Source organism: Alligator sinensis, unplaced genomic scaffold, assembly GCF_000455745.1.
Source record: "Alligator sinensis unplaced genomic scaffold, ASM45574v1 scaffold1264_1, whole genome shotgun sequence".
Taxonomy (NCBI): Eukaryota; Metazoa; Chordata; order Crocodylia; family Alligatoridae; genus Alligator; species Alligator sinensis.
The window spans coordinates 278953-295973 of NW_005842770.1; the positions used below are offsets into that span (position 1 = coordinate 278953).

The window sequence follows — 17021 nt, forward strand, 5'->3', positions numbered from 1 at the left end:
GTTTAGGTTAGAGATCAGAAGGCAATATTTTACAGTTAGGGTGGCCAAAATCTGGAACCAACTTCCCAGGGAAGTGGTCCTCGCCCCTACCTTGGGCAAATTCAAGAGGAGGTTGGACGATCACCTTTCTGCGGTCTTGTGAACTCAGCATTCATTTCTGCCTGCGGCAGGGGGTCAGGCTAGATGATCTGATCAGGTCCCTCCTGACCCTAGCGACTATGAAAATACTGCACCTGGCAGCACAGCTTGGGGAGGGGGTGAGCAGCTTACAGTAGCAAAGGAACAAGTTAGGGACTATTTAGAAAAGCTGGACATGTACAAGTCCATGGCGTCAGAGACAATGCACCCAAGGATGCTGAAGTTGGTTGATGCGATAGCAGAGCCACTGGCCGTCTCTGAAAACTCATGGCAATCAGGAGAGGTCCTAGACAACTGGAAAAGGGAAAATATAATGCCCATCTTTAAGAAAGGAAAGAAGTAGGATCTGGGGAACTACAGATGGGTCAGCCTCACCTCACTCCCCAGAAAAATCATGGAGCAGGTCCTCAAGGAATCCGCTTCTAAGCACTTGGAGGAGAAGGTGATTAGGAACAGTCAGCATGGATTCACCAAGGGCAAGTCATGCTTGACCAACCTGATCACCTTCTAGGATGACATGACTGGCTCTATGGATGTGGGGAGAGCAGTGGACATGATATACCTTGACTTTAGCAAGGCTTTTGATATGTTCTCCCACAACATTTTCGCAAGCAAGCTAAAGAAGTACAGGTTGGGTGAATGGACTGTAAGGTGGACAGAAAGCTGGCTGGATCATCAGGCTCAGAGGGCAGTAGTCAATGGTTTGATGTCTAGTTAGCAGCCAGTGTCAAGTGGAGTGCCTCAGGGGTCAGTCTTGGGGCCAGTTTTGTTCAATATCTTCATTATTGATCTGGAAGATGGCATAGAGCGCACCCTCAGCAAGCATGCAGATGACATCAAGCTTGGGGGGGAGTAGTGGATATGCTGGAGGGTAGGGATAGAAATCTGACAGACCTCAACAAATTGGAGGACTGAACCAAAAGAAAACGCATGGGGTTCAAAATAAAGACAAAGTCCTGTATTTAGGATGGAAGAAAACCCATGCACCAGTACAAGCTGGGGACTGACTGGCAAAACAGCAGTTCTGCAGAACAGGACCTGGGGGTTACAGTGGACAGTAAGCCAAATATAAACCAACAGTGTGCTCTTGTGACAGCATACTGGGCTGCACTAGTAGAAGCACTGCCAGCAGATCGAGTGAAGTGATTCTTCCCCTCTATTCAGTATTGGTGAGGCCATATCTGGAATCCCATGTCCAGTTTCAGGCCCCCCACTACAGAAAGGATGTAGACATATTGGAGAGTCCAGCAGAAGGCAATGAAAAAGGTTAGGGGGCTAGGGCACATGACTTGGAGAGGCTAAGGGAAATGGCTTGAGAAGGGATTTAATAGCAGCCTTCAACTGCCTGAAGGGGGTTTCCAAAGAGGATGGAGCTGTACTGTTCTCAGTGATGGCAGATGACAGGACAAAGAGTAATGGTTTTAAGTTGCAGCAAAGGAAGTTTAGGCTAGATATTAGGAAAAACTCACTGGGAGGGTAGTAAAACACTGGAACAGGTTACCTGGGTCGGTGGTGGACTCTCCATCCTTGGAGGTTTTTAAGACTTGGCTTCACAAAGCTTGGGCTGGAATGATCTAGTTGGGGCTGGTCCTGCTTTGAGCAGGGGGTTGGACTAGATGTGACCTCTTGAGGTCCCTTCCAACCTTAATTATCTGTGGTTCTTTAGAACAATAAAATTCTTGTCTATACCACATATTGTGTTAATAAAATTGCATGGTTCTGAAGCTTTGGGAAAATGCCTCTTGAAGCATAAGGAAATGCAAACATATTTAAGTCTTTTAGATACCTAAACAGAAGATCCTCTAAGTCATTTCAGTGCCCAGTGTCTTTGATGACATGAGCATTTGCTCACACTACAGAACAGTCTACTTAACTAAATAGTTATATAAAATGTCTGCAGTTTTGCTTCATCTCAAACTGTATTTCGACTCTCAGTAGTTTGACTTCCTTACCTATACAAATGGTTTTCTTTCCCTTTAATGAACTGTGTATGTGGCTAAGAGAAGGTGAAGGAGTACAGCAGATAACATACCCTTTTTGGAACAGTTTGACAGGGGGCTAAGATTAGAAGAGATGATTGGTATTTATTCTAAATGAATTGCACACACAAAAGGACATTAAAACCAGTAGTAAAGATTTTAAGTCAAGTACTCAAGTTTGTAAATCCAAATATTAAGGTTTCTGTGCAATCTTAGTTTGGCCCTCTGGGACACAGACATTAATCATCTTAAATCACATTATCACACATTCTGATCTACTGGAGTTCTGATTCAGTTAATACCCAGGAAGGACAGTACACAGGAAACCAATCGGGGTTGAACATTAAAAAGGCAGCTGTTAGTAGGATGCCCTGCCCTGTTTGAATGCAAAGCTTATAGTAAATACGATAGGAAAAACTGCAAGCATGTTTTCATATATAAAAGGAACTGACTGCCACCCTGGAGAACTGTATTACATCCCTGGCTCCCTGCCATGCAATTTCCATGTGGTAGTGGGCAATTGATCACTCATTTTCCACAGGTAACTATTACCTGCGTGTTCTTTCACTTGAATGCACAACCCAAGGCTAAAGTCTGGTTTGCCAGATGCTGCACAGATCTCTTTTCAAAGAACAGTACCCATTGCCTTCAAGTAGTGCCCATGTCCATTAAAAATAAATAAATAAATAAATAAAATCAAATCCAAATGAGGTGCAAATTGAGCACTTTGAGTTCGCTTGTACATGGACTTCAATGAATCTGTTGCGCAGATTCTCATCCACAGAAGGGGGACATCACTTTATCCAAGAACATGACTGAAGAACAATTAATGGTTTGCAAAACACTCCTTTGCTAAGGTGATGAGGACTCTCTTAAGGAAGCTAGCTTTGTACTGAGAGAGAAGTGTGAATGATTTGCATTAAACAGGGCATGGGAGAATGAGAATAAAACAAAACAGAGAAGAATTAACTCTTTAGCATGTCACCCCTCTGCACTGAATAAGGCAGAGTTTAATATTTGGAAAAAAAAAAAAAAAAGTGTGATCATATAACTCTAGAATTACTTTAAGGCACAAACACAAGGACACCATTAAAATTACACAGACCACCTTAGTTTTGGAATTTCCTAACTTTTGGGTACTTGACTTTGAAACTTTAGCATTCTTTTGAAGGGTGTGAATGTGCACGTGTCATTTCTTAGGTTCCTAAATTCTGGCAAAATTCAGCAACTCAAAAAAATCGGGCCTTCTTGGAAACATTGTCAGGTAGCAATAAAAATACAGGCATTACCACCAGCCCTACCTGTAAGTTTATAAGCTCCAGCCCCTTCCACTGAAATCAAACATGACCACCTACCACGATTCACACAGAGCATTTCTAAGGCAGTGATATAAATACAGAAATCCAGGGCTTTTTAATAATTTAATAATTAACTACTACTCTGAACTTTTAGGAGAGACAGAGGCAAAAAAATAGAGAGCTTCTATTAGAAAAGAATTGCACGCTCCTCTATGGTACTACAGCCTTCAGTCATGATGCTTAATGTCCACAGTGTGAATACTTTTTAGTATGTCAAAACTAATTACAAATGACAATTAGACCAAGGATGCTCAACCTCTGCCATGTGGAGCTCCCCCACAGATCAGGACAATTGGCAGTGGGGGAGCAGTGGCAGGTAATATCACCACTCAACCCCGCTGCCAAAATCCCAAGCCCTGTTCAGTGGGTTGCAGACAGGCCACAACCCTTGCCCCACACAGCTAGGCCACAGACCTTCCCACTGGTTTGGAGCCAGCCCATATCCCCTTCTCCTCCCCCAGCTCTATGTGGGTCTGGACCATGCCACTTTCCCTCTGCCCAGCCAAGTCTGGGCCAAGCCACCCCCCGCCCCCACAATCCCGCACCACTTGGCCAAGCCCGCTTCCCCCTTACCCCTCCACAAGGCTGAGACGTGTCCCCTTCCTCCTGTGGGGTTGAGCCATGCCCCCTCCCCTCTTCGGGGTGGATTTGCGCCCGCCCCACCTAGGTTGTTGCTGGGCCATACCCCCTTCCCTGGCATGGCTGGATTAGGACCAGGCTGCTCCCTGCCCCACTCTGCACAGCTGGAAGGGGCCCTACTGTACTTGCCCCAGGTACAGGATTGGGTCCACTGCCAGAACCAGCCCATGAAAGAACCGAACATTACCCATCCAGCCTGCCGGACAAAAAGGTTAAGCACCACTGAATTAGACAACTCAAGAGCAGACATTCATAATGTTTGCTTAAAAACACCGATTACCAGGATTTCCCACTGCATGACCAGTACCTCCAGAGACAAAACCATTACTACTTTCTTCTCTTGCTGCTTCTATCTTGGGAATACTGCTCTAACCACACTGCGATAACCGTCTGCAGTAACTAATTGGTACGAAGGTGACAAACTGCAAGAAAGCAATAAAGGTAATGCAACTGCATCATACCAAACTCTGATCCTCTTTCTCCCACCCGAATTATAACTTAAGGAAATTTTCATGTTAACCAAGTATTATAAACTTGACACAGAGGCACAGCAGAACGTAAATAAAATGAATTAATTATCAAAAGCTGAAGCAAAAGCCAACTGCTTATGCCTAAACTTGAAGACTCCTCGAAAAGCTCTGCTTCCTGCTTAGACATTTACTTAACTAAATAGATGGTCCTTCCCCGCAGAAACCTCTGTAGTTAACTATACAGTCTTATTCCATTGCATGGATCAGTTCAAACACTTAATTTTAAAAGCATTAGAAGTTCATGATAGTCCGCACACCACCGCCAAGGAGGTAGGGTCAGCATGGAAAGTTAAGAAATGTAATGCTCAGACGTTTTCATTCTACTTTATCTTCTTCCTCTGCAGCGTAGATAGCTTGATTCCGCCTCTTAATTTTCTTCACGCCACTATTGCCATTCTCATTTTTCCCAATACGCTTTAAGGATCTCTCATTTAAGATCTTTTCTTCTGTCTGCTTACTCCCACCAGATTTCTCCAGTTCCTCATTGGTGGAATCCATTGCATCATCAGATGATACCATCATGGAATCTGGCATGATTCTGATGTCAGAAAAGCTTGCAGAAAAGTCAGGAGGGTGATCAGGTGAAGGATCCACAGAACATGTGCTCAGCTCTTCATCTCCACCCTCTTCATCCAGCATAATTTCATCTGGGTTAATGGACAAAGACAACCCAGAACTATCTGTATTATATTCACTGGGTTCCTCTGCTGACCCAGTACTGTCTCTCTCTTCTTCCTCCTCCTCTTCATATTCCCCACGAACAGAACCTTCTTCTTTCACTTGCTGGATCTTGTTGTTAATGTCAATGAGGCCAAACTGGGCACAAAATTCAGTGGTCTGAGGATTGATGACATGAACTGGTTCTAGGTGTCTCTGAGGTTTGTTGGGATCATAACAAGCAGCTGTCAGAGAGAAGTTAACAGGAATTTTGAGATTATGGTTCATCTCTTCCAATACCTCTTTGATAGCTTCTTCTGTTGCACTGTAATCCCACCTAGAAGAATTAAGTTTTTATGAGAAAAATAAGTCAAAATGTATCTCGTGTTCCCCCCACCTATGGTTCTCTTTAAAGACATTAACACTAAACCACTTTACCCATCAGCAACATTTAATTTTTCAAGTGCTTTCCCCAAGAAATGTATACTACCTCACTTGGTATGAGGATTCCAATAAACTATGACATGAACCCTAACTGAACAGAATGTAATATATATTTAGCATCCTAGTCTGGAAATTTACTTTGGTTTCCAAGCCGTTTTACTATAACCAAGTGGCAAGATAAACATGGAAGAAACCAGTATTCTGTGCAGTCAGCTTTTCATGCACCTCGCCACACAAGCTGGGTTGGGACCAACTGTGAAATAGCACTAAACGGTACTTTATAAGCACAGCCTGACCTTGGGAATAGTCACATACTCCTTTTTTAACATGCGTGGGATGGGGAATTCAGGGAGTTTAAAGCAAGAAGGAACCATAAGATTCTCTCACCTGAGCTTTATATCCCCCTCTATTTCACCCAATTTCCCTTATATTGGCTTCTGTAACTTGTGTTGAGATAAAGCCTATCTTCTACACAGTCATCCAAGCTTAAATGAAGAAATTAAGGCAGAAACCATTACTTCCTTTGACTATTTGCTCCATTAAGTTTGAGCAGAATTTGAGTTCATCTGGCTTCAATTGCCAGCTGTTAGTTCTTCAGTACTCTCTTCCCCATGTGAAGGCACTTCTATGCCGCTCAAGTGACCCTTCCATCATTGAGAAGATAAAACTGATCAATCTCTACAGCTATGCCTACAAGGTGTCCAGGACACCCCCAGGGAGGGGCACCCTTGAGCACCCTGCCCACTTGCACTAAACCCAGAAGTGTGGCAGTGAAGCCACTTAAGAGAGTGATCTTTAAATGGGGGTGGAGGGAAAAGGGTTATCTTGTGTGCTCGACAGTAGCCCCAGGAAGGGCTGAAGTGCCTTCATCACCACATTCCTGGGTTTTACCCAAGCCAGCAGGAGCAGTTGGGTGACCAGCTCACAAGAATTTGTCCCTTCCTGCACTGGGAACATGGTGCAGACACCCTATTTCTCAGTAAAAAGGCATCGTCTCTAACCCTCAGATAGTTTTTGTGGTTTAACTGCACCTTCTCCATTTTTTCCCCCTACATCCTTTATCAAAGTGTGGAAGCCAAAAGCATCTACAGTTATTCTCGTTAGAGGCACAACTGCTTTATACTGACGGATGGTCTGAACTTTTCAAAATATTATGGCTGGCAATAACACAAGTTACAATAGAAAGATAAATTGATGCTCAATTAGACCAGACATTTTTAAAGTGGTTTCCCATTTATCAGGTGCACAATGTTTATACTTTACATCAAAAGCTATAAAAAGAGTTGTGATCTTAAATGACTATGGGTGATGTTTCAGATGATATTTCTCCAAAATACATAGCAGGCATTACATTTGTTTTTAAGAGAAGTAAAAAAGGAAGAGCGCTCACCTGGCCAAATTTTAATGTCAGTTCTTTTACTGAACAATCTTTAGGTTGGGAGTGGAGTTTTGCATGCTGACTTCAATATATTTGTCTAAACTCAACAGGCAAATGTTGCATTTTTAATCTACATTGCATGTGATATCATGTGTCATAATGTAAACTCCACTTAGTTTTACATAACATGTAAAAATGAGTACAGCACTGATAGATGAACATACACATACGTGCCAGTGAAACATGAGCATGTCACTGGAGTATTTTCTCAAATCTCAGTGCTCTGACAGAGCAAGCTGTCAGACCAGAGACAGAAGTGAGGATCTGTGGCTGAAGGATTACAAGCCTGGCTCATTTTAGGTTTCTATCAACCCATCAAGGCAACTACTGCTGCTCCTTCCCTGTGAATAGTCTCTTCTCATGACTCTTAAAGTCTAGAGTACCCTTATAATCCCTGGGAAGACATTCAAATGGCAACATCCAGCCCTGGGTTTCAGTGAACAAGTCTTTAACACTGTGCTTAGTGATAAGTTTCCTATCAGGGACACAGCTTTCATTGTCAGCTTGATATGCGAAAGCAGAAGGCAGCACTTAGGCAACCCTGTCAAAGGACCCCAGCAAACTTCTTGCAGGTTCATGGTACAGGACAGTTTCAGCAAAAGCATCCTTAAAATACGCAGCATTCTCCACTGCCTCTCCTTATTTGGGCTGTAAAGTAATAACACAGCCCCTTGTTACTGAAGTATCCTAACACTTCACAAGTGTAAGGTGCATTTATCCCAACACATGTGAGGGTGAGGAATGCTGATATCCCATTTTACAGGTAGGAAACAGACACCCAGAGACTAAGCAACTTTGTCAAGGTCACTCACAAAACCTACAGCAGTGCAGGAAACTGAATCAAGCTCTCACAGATCCTAGGGTAGATATTAACTACCATCCTTCCTCAGCCTCTTCTGCTGCCCCAGAGAGAAGCTGGAGTCTGATCTCTCTTGCTTAGAGAGCAGCTGCCAGCAAAGGTGCAGCTGACCTCACAACATCCAAGCAGGTTTGTTCCACAGGAGCTGGTACAGCATTCCTCTACACTACCAGACTGCATTCAGGAGTGTCCAGAGAAGCAGATCCCAGGGGATGTTCATGTCTGAGTACTCCATGTTCTCTTCTCTGATGGGGACTTTTCTCCCCATTCCCACCCTCACTATGAAGCCTGTGGCAGTTAGGGGAGAGTTAGAATACCTTGGATCCCAGATAAGCTTTAGCTACAGGTCATTCTGAAGTGCTCAGAGAGGCTTCAGAGACTTCTCTCGACTTCCTCAAGACAAAGGCAGGGCTGAACCTCCCCTTGTCCTCTGCCTCAGATCCTCTTACTCTGTGCACTGAAGCTTCATCTCTAATGGGGGTTCCCAAATTCCTTCTTCCCCCTCGTGCTGAAACCCCACTGGTGAAGAAAATGAGGTCCCCTGACTGCAAACCTTTTCCTGCTCATCTCCACACAGCAGAAGCTGGCAATGCCAGCCTGAGCTGCAGTCAGGACCAAGCCTCGGGCCCGACTTCCCTGCTTTACAGGAGGTCAAGAACCCTCTGACTGCACTGCACATCCAGCTATACCATGCACCAGAAGGCTTTCTTTAAGCCTTCAGGTCATCTTCTTGTTTCTTTCTTCTAGCAGCAACAGGGTTCTTTAAACAGTCATATCTAGACTACCAGATCCCCTGTACATGAAAATACAATATTAACCAAAGGATGTGTGGTCTGTGACTATGTGCTGCTTAGGAAACCAGTACGGCGATTTCTTCAAAGGGAAAAAAATCTGCAAACTAAAAAGAAAACCTTGAACCTGTAATTTTAGTAACAGCATTTACAAATGTTACATTAATTACATTTTTTTGTTAAAAAGATGAAGCTATACCAGTGCATACAAATGCTATGTCTATCCCTTCAGTTCAGTGTTATGGAAGACTTTTTTTCATGCAAATATTGAAATAAATGTGAGGATTCACCAATTCATGTTCCTTCAAGGCAGCACGCACTTCTAAGCCTGAGAGCAGTACATGCTTACAAGGAGCAGCACAGGCTCTAGGACACCTTAGTTCTCTGCTTCCAGGGTTAAATGCAAATTTTCATATCCAACAACTACTTCAGAAGTTCTGCTTGTACCAGTGACTGCAGCAACCATTAGACTGGAACTGTGGCCTGATTGTCTATTCAAAATAACTTCTTTACAGCACATTCTTTCAACCCATAACTTACTTTAGCAATTCTTTCTTTTACTTACTTTGCATGGAGGCCATTGTTTTCTGGCATATTCCATGAGTTTTGAGTTACATTGATGAGATCGTTGGTTGCCTTGAGAACAGCAAGCCACTCAGGATCATACTCCAGAGAGTCTGATGCATTGGGGTCATGGTCTATGTCTATAATCTTGGGAAAAATAATATTGGACAAAAGAAATGCCTTATTTTACTGATATTATCTTAACAATAGCACACTCTCCAGGAGTCTTAGCAGTTATTCAATGTTACAAAAACCAAGTTAAAACAGCCTCAACTAAAACTTACTCAGCCAAAGCATAGCTAGAAATAACTGACCCTCTCTCTCTTTTGCAGTGTGCACAGGTGTTCTTAATTCAGGTTAAAGAGGAGAGAAGAAAAAAGTAACTTCAATTTTTAATTCCAATTAGCAAATGGACTCCCCTACAGACTTCAATGAGGGCTGGTAACAATTTAAAACCCTTGTCTTCACCACCACTTTAACGCAAATAAGCCAATCCATGTTTGGGAATGCTCAAGAATGTCCTGTCAACTATCCTCTCATAATATTGAAAGAGTTCTAGGCATTAGCACATCTACTGAATGTGGGTGCATACAACAATTCCACCTGATTCCAGGCCATTCACAGCTTAAATCCTGGAGCACAGACATTATGCTCTTGCCAAGATACCCCACTCGCCAAAGAAAGTTGCAGCTTTCTCCAGCAGTTCCAGCTTGTGAACTAATCATGACATAGCCCCATGCAGCATATGGTGCAACAGTTTAACCTCAAAGAAAACGGATGAGATGATAGAATCAAGTTGCCCGTCCAAAAAACCATCCCAGGGGGCTAGGCACACATGGGGAAGCAGCCTTAGCTCCAGGAAAAAGTCAGTCTTTTCCAGCCTGCCTTGGGAGTCCTCCCCAGGACACTGAGGAAGCACATCTTCTTCAGACCATTTTTTCCCCCCCTAATACTCTGGGTATTTTATATGACATCTGTCACACAGCTCTTTTCCCCAAAGACAGAATTCCAACAACTACAGCAGGTCACTGGGACACAGCTCATAGTAAGAAGATAGTGTCATTCTGGCCTATAACACTGATGAGCTACTACCATATACCAGGGGTGTTAGACCCCCAGCCCACAGGCTGGATCCAGCGCCCAGTGCTACGTTGTCCACAGGGCTTCCTATGGGTCCAAAAATTTGGCAGCAGAGGAGCAGCAGCATGACTCCCCTACTGCCAAATTTCTGGAGCTGCAGAAAGCCCTGAGCCCTGCATGCCAGAGTGTGTGTGCATGGTTTTAACCAGCAGCGCAGGGGTCCGATGCCACAGGGCTGTCAGGCCACCAAGGCCCAGTCTCAGCACACAGGGCCCTAGGGCACAATCCCAGCATGTGGGGCTTGATCTAGCCTATGGACTGGCCCCGCGCCATTTATCTAGCCTGCTGCCCTATACCCTGTATTAGTTGGTACACTGGGTGTGAGTAACATGGCTCAAGAAGCAAGCAGTCTATATAGGAACATAAGAGACTAATACTCTTACTTACACTCGAAACGGAAGATATGATTTTCCCTACCTTGACAAGCTCTCTCCTGTCATGAGCAGCAATTTAGATTTACTTGGACAGAAGAATTCATCTTCAGCTTGCTGCTAAGTAGTGCACTCCTTAACTGAGATGCATGAAGTACTTAAAATGTGACTAGATGACCATTTCATGAAGGTTTTACCTGCAGGAAATCTCTGTGTGGCAGACATTTATCCAGGGCCAAGAATTTTGTTGCTTTTGGCAGCTGTTCTTTAGTGTCCATCTAGGAAACAAGAATAAAACTATTACTGACAGTGTGTAAAGCAACTTGATAATGGAGCCATTCTGAATCAAAATGATATAGGGGAGACTCAAAAATAAGATTTAAAATTTAAGCCATTTCTCTGCACTTCAGAGACATCCAATAACAGATTATAAGGGGTCATGAAGTCATTGTCTATTTGATACTCGCTAATCTCAGCAGTTCATAAGTGATAATGACCCTCTTATACAATCTTGCTTTTCCAGTTATCAGGTTTCTATTGCATTTCTCTATTATATCTGTTGCCTACCTGATAATTTCTCTTGTATCCTGTTTTTATTTACACATGGAGTTTTACACAAGCCCTTGTTCCATCTGTTACTTAGCTCTGCTGTGTCTGCTTCTCACCCAGAGCCCTGAGGAAGGATGCAGTGGTACTCAAAGCTTAGCCAGTCAGACCTGGCACTGACAATGGAGACTTGAGCTGTACATGGGACACTTGCTTTTATTTAGGGTTTGTGTTTTTTACCTGGTGCTGCATTAGGGCTGCAAATTTAACATGCAGATGGGCCGAGAACCAGTAGGTGGGTTTCAGATGCTGCAGGAGCTCGGAAGCAGCAGGGCTGCCCAATGTGTTGCTTTCCACTTCTTGTCGGAAGAAGGATTTCTTTTTGAGAAGCTGTTTCTTGTTTCCAAAGTGATATATACTTCTTGGCCAATCATGAGACATAAATATATCCATTGGCTGCTTTAGCTAGTGATCCAAAAAAAATACATACAAATTGTGAATGAAAATGTTATCTGGAAATTATAAGCATTACAAACTCACATAGCAAAAGAGAGCATTTGAAATATTAATTAACAGATGCATCCTACTCCTTTGCCTGACCACAGATGCTATGACATGAAAGCCTTATTTTCTAAACCAGGGGTTTTCAACCTTTTAATAAGTGTACCCCTGGCAGCCAGACACGGGGCAGGGGGTGGTGCACAGTGGTACACAGAGCAATGGCAGTGCAGAGTGGTGGCTGCCACATGCGAGCTCCCCCCACATCTCCCCTGGTCCTGGGAGGCGGCAGCATGGGGTGGTAGTTTTCCATCCCCGCCTACCCGTCCATACCCCCTAGGGCAGGGGTTTTGAATGTTTGTGCGCCCAAGTGCACATTTGAATTTAAAAGAAAAAGCGGTGGGCACCCATATGAATATTACAGTTTAGATCAATTCAATCATCTCATCCATTACTTAAAATTGCATTAGATCCACAACTTCAAAATGCAGCTTCCCTTTACTTTGTATTCTTCTGAAGTTTTATCTTCTGCAGGCAGCATGTTGGGAACTGCTGCCCTAGGACCTTCCCAAGTACCCCCAGGGTTAAGTGTACCCCCGGTTGGCAACCCTTGTTCTAAACTACTGGATACAATCTTCCAGATTTAATTTGTAATTGATAAAATATTCTTTATGTCCCGATTCTGGGACATGGAAGATTGGCTCCCTGAAGCCCCGAGAGTGCCTGCCTGAGCTCCCATATTTGGGATTCCCTGGGCACCCATCTTCATTACTCTGGCAGTCCAAGAACCTGGGATTGCAGCAATCAGATGACTGACAGCCTCAAGCCCAGGAGTGCAGAGCATTGAACTTGCTCCATTGTGGTCCCAAGACCGACAATCTCAGCCCAAGACCAAGCCAAAGCAAGTTCAACACTCCAGTGCAGTGCCAGGACTGCCGATACCAGCCCCAGGACTGCACCAGAACCAGCTTTCCCTGTGTACCCTGGAGATTCCCTGGGGTGAATGGGAGGGGAGGACGGGGCACAGGAGGATCACACCTGCAATATCAATGAGTAGGACAACAGGTGATGTATATTTTGCCCAGTTAAATGGATCAGCTGTGTCAGGGGACATCCCGAGGCAGCTGATCCACCAGTTTGCAGAGAGCCTACTTAACAAGGAACATCATACACCACTCTCTTCCAGGGAATCTCTGGAGAAGGTAGCCAAGTGGGCAGAATTAGTGATCCATGGCAAGGCCCACTACACCTCTATTTCCTCCCAGGAAGCCAGCTGACTGATTCCTATTTTATATGGTTTGGGAAGAGAGGAAAATCTGGGCTGAAAAGTTTGCTTCTGCCAGGAACAGCAGCAGAGTTTGCAGGGGACAGACACTAAAAGCCCCTGTGCTAGAACCAACAGTTTCTCCTGAACTCCAGCATCTTAGACTGAGGCTCTTGCCTGATGGGAATCCGGGTAGTTCAGGAGATGAAGCACTGGGCAAGTTTCCCTGCCCCAGGAATACGGACACCATGGGGTTGGAGTCAGGGAAAGCAGGGATCCCTCTTTAACCATACAAGGCCTCCTTCATCCACTCTCAAAGACTACTTTGCTCTTCCTATGTCCTTTACAACAGAGGTGTCAAACAAGCCCTTCCAGCCCTTCTGATCCCAAATCACTTGACACATTAGTGGAAAAAGAAACCCACAAGTGCGCACACACTTGTTTAACCACAATTTGCTTTTTGGGTTTTTTTTATTTTAATAGGACTTATGGTTGAGTGCAACATTCCACTGTCCCCCCACCAAAGCAGAGCAGCAAACTGTACAACCCTAGCTAGACCTCAAATCCCCAAACAGTACATCTCTAGTGACAGATTATACAGCACTACAAAAAAACTGTATGCTTCCAACCAAATAACGAAGCCACAGGGAATGCAAACATCTGTCACAATATAACAAAAAAGCCTTAGCTACAAGCTCTGGCTGCCCCTCCCACATGTGACTTTACCTACATGCCTACGTACCCCTGAATAATTGGTAGTTCTGTAATTAAGAGAGTTTATGTGAAGGAGACCTGTCTGATAAATTTCCTTATTTACCGAAGATTGAATCTGTTGTGAGACAAAGTCGGACACTCCCAATTAGCCTTCTGCTGAAGACAGCCACAACAAACTTTTGAGTAGTTTAAGGCACGTAGTTCTGATGTGGACTTGCCATCCTTGCAAGCTTAAGAGCAGGCTAGACAACAGCCATTTGGAAAGATTGAGACGGGTGATCCTGCCTTGAGCAAAGGATTGGATGAAATCAGTCAGCAACATTCTGTGGCAGCAGGCTAGCTCAGCTCCTAGGCAGGCCACCACCAGGACCCAGCTGCTGTCACTGTCACTTCTCCTTCCTGCTCAGCTGCAGTACAGTATAGAAAAGTGCTGTGTGTCTGGGCAGCAGGGAAAACTGCAATGCAGGTAAAGCCCCAGCTGCCAAGGCCACAGGTTGCCAACCTATGGACTATCAGCTGTTCCCAATCTGTGGTACACGTACCACCGGTGGTATGCAGACAACCTGTCAGTAGTACGCATTAACAGATTTATTATAATTACTTTACATGACAAAAACGTGCTGCTGGTACTTAAGGTTGTATCACTTTAAATTGGTGGTGTGCAGTCTATCAGAGTTTGGGAACCACTGGACTAAGTGATCTTCTGAGGTCCCTTCCAGGCCTGCTTTTTAATTCTGTAGAAAACACCAACAGTGCACCTCTAAATTCCCCTCACTCGCTCCAATATCATCTTCCCCTCTTCAAAAATAAATAAATAAAAGTTTTGCTAACCTGTTTGAGTTTGAAGACTTCAATGTTCCTCACATGGTACGCACTTCTTATTGTTTGTCTATTGTATGGCGGACACTCAAAATGTCCTGTAATGTATTAAGAAAGACTTGTCACAGGTATCCAGTTTCCTTATAATCCTCCCTGTGCAGAGCTCCTGGACCCACATGGGTGCCTGGTAGAAATGCCAAACAAAGTTTTCTGGTTGCCAGTGGCTAAGATCATATGAAGATATTTAGGCTGTACCCATTATTCTGCCAGTTTTTTCCCCCACTAGGAGGCAAAAATATTCCTAAGAAGCACTAATTCAAAACAGAACAGCAACAATCCTCAATTCTGGGGGGAGGAGAGTGGAGCAGTGCTAGCTGAGCAGGGGGTTGGACAAGATCAGCGGTGCTCAACCTTTTTACCAGGTGGACTAGATGGGCAGTGCCCTGTGCCTGCATGGAGAGGGGGGCAGCCTAGCTCCAATCCGGCCCTATAGCGGGAAGAGGGCTTGACACATCCCCATGAGGGAAGGAGGGGGCTTGATGCAGCCCCACAGGGTGTGGGAGTTGGAGGTATATGGCCCAGCTCTGACTGGCCACATGGGGCTTGGGAATTTGGTAACAGGAGAGGATGGTCATATTAACTGCTGCCACTCCCCCACCACCAAGTATCCCAATCCATGGGGGAGCCCACAAGCCAGATGCCACAACTCCACAGGTCAATTGGAGGTTGAGCACCCCTGGACTAGATGAATGGTCATAACATTTTGTCAGTTTGTTGATATATGGAGACCCACCCCCCCCCAGTAAATAACTCCTTCCCCCACCAAATACATGGTACAAAAAAAGTTCCAAGAATCCTCCATGGGAAGAAAACTAACAAGAGAACACATTATTGAATACAGTAAAAATAATATTATTTTATCTTCAAGATATTCATGTTTTGGTTAAAGAATTGTATATAGTGGGACTGGTATTGCACACAACTGATCAATTAAAGACCTGACAATTCCACCAAGGATAGCTAGACATGGCTCAATAAAAATGTGGTGGAAAGGTTTGATCTACATCCCTAAAATTAGTTGCAACGCTAACAGATCAAATCACTCACTAAAAGCCAAATTCCAGTAGTAGTAGTGATTAGATGCATGGAGATGAAGCTCATTTGACTGTTCTGAAAGTCTCCAGTCAGCAGGCCTGACTATCAGAGAACAGGTTTCACAGGCCCTAAAGTTTTAGGCTTGCTGAACTAAAGGCATTTAGATGTGCTCACCTGGGAAGGAGCAGAACCTTCTAGACTACTGCTAAATGAAGTGAGTGCAAGACTTACAACCTTGGGGTCTGCAAAGACTGTTGCACATGATGCTGCACCATGAGTACTTTGAACAGGCCTGTGGTCAAACCCATACTTGCAGAGCAAACTTTCAGATGTCTACTAGTAAAGTTTCAGACTGTCTACTAGTAAAGTTTAACCTCCATGTTAAACTACGAGGACATAAGACCTCAGAACATTTACTACCCTGCACTTCTTGAGAAACCTTCTTGCATAAAAAAGGCTCCCTGCAAGGAAATACCACACTCGGAGATCACAAAGCCAATTATAATACAGCTAGTGCGTGCCATGACAACAAAATTAACAGAACAGCCAAATGCAAAAGGACTACTTCAAAGCTTCACAGCATGGAAGCCACCTGAGGTCACTCTTCAGAGGTCTCTTGCTAGGGGCAGTACAAAGAAAGCATAAAAAGCACAGACCCCTGAAAACTCTGACCTCTAACAGGAAATAAGAAAGAAGACTTGAGGTGATTAGTGTTTTACCAACTGACTAACATAATATAAAGAAATTGTCTTCTTGGGAGCAGGGAGACAAATGCCTTAGACTTTCCCTGCCCTTGTATATCACTGAACAGAGGAAGAAATGGAATTCTGAAAATCTGCAGCTCCAAATTCCAACTCAAGCCAGCGTCTCAGTAATTCTATGCATTATCAAGGAATCCTCAATTTTACTGGATGAGATAAATGGCACCAGTCTTGATTTTCTAGCATTGGTCTATTTCAAAAATAAATTGCAGAACACTGGGATCATTGCCAATTATGGTCAAAAAGGAACTCGCAACTGTTGAATGCATTTGCCTTGCAGCAATCAACTGCCAACATACTCTGAGCAAGTCTAGGCATTCCAGGGATGAGGTAAAACACACTCTGCTGATACACCTAGACATTCAGATTGAGGAGTTTGTGCCAGGCCTTTGCAGTAGCACAGAGTCAACAGCAGG

At 44.1% G+C, this 17021-nt stretch overlaps 1 protein-coding gene across 6 annotated transcripts in view; it reads right to left on the reverse strand.

The window, feature by feature from the left end:
* DBR1 (debranching RNA lariats 1) overlaps positions 1-17021 on the reverse strand; it is a 21256-nt gene that overhangs the window by 2012 nt on the left and 2223 nt on the right. The window contains exons 4-9 of one of the 6 annotated variants that reach the window (XR_003096467.1): positions 14762-14847; positions 11695-11919; positions 11106-11186; positions 9399-9544; positions 4781-5638; positions 4422-4536 (exon numbers count right to left, since the gene is read on the reverse strand). Coding sequence is in view for 1 of the 6 variants with exons in the window: in XM_006034758.3 (XP_006034820.1) it covers positions 4960-5638; positions 9399-9544; positions 11106-11186; positions 11695-11919; positions 14762-14847 (1217 nt within the window). In the remaining 5 variants the exon portion in view is untranslated. Of the gene's footprint in view, positions 1-2197; positions 5639-9398; positions 9545-11105; positions 11187-11694; positions 11920-14761; positions 14848-17021 lie in introns of those variants that run through there. The other 5 variants (XR_001358851.2, XR_003096468.1, XR_003096466.1 and 2 more) reach the window with 5 other exon arrangements.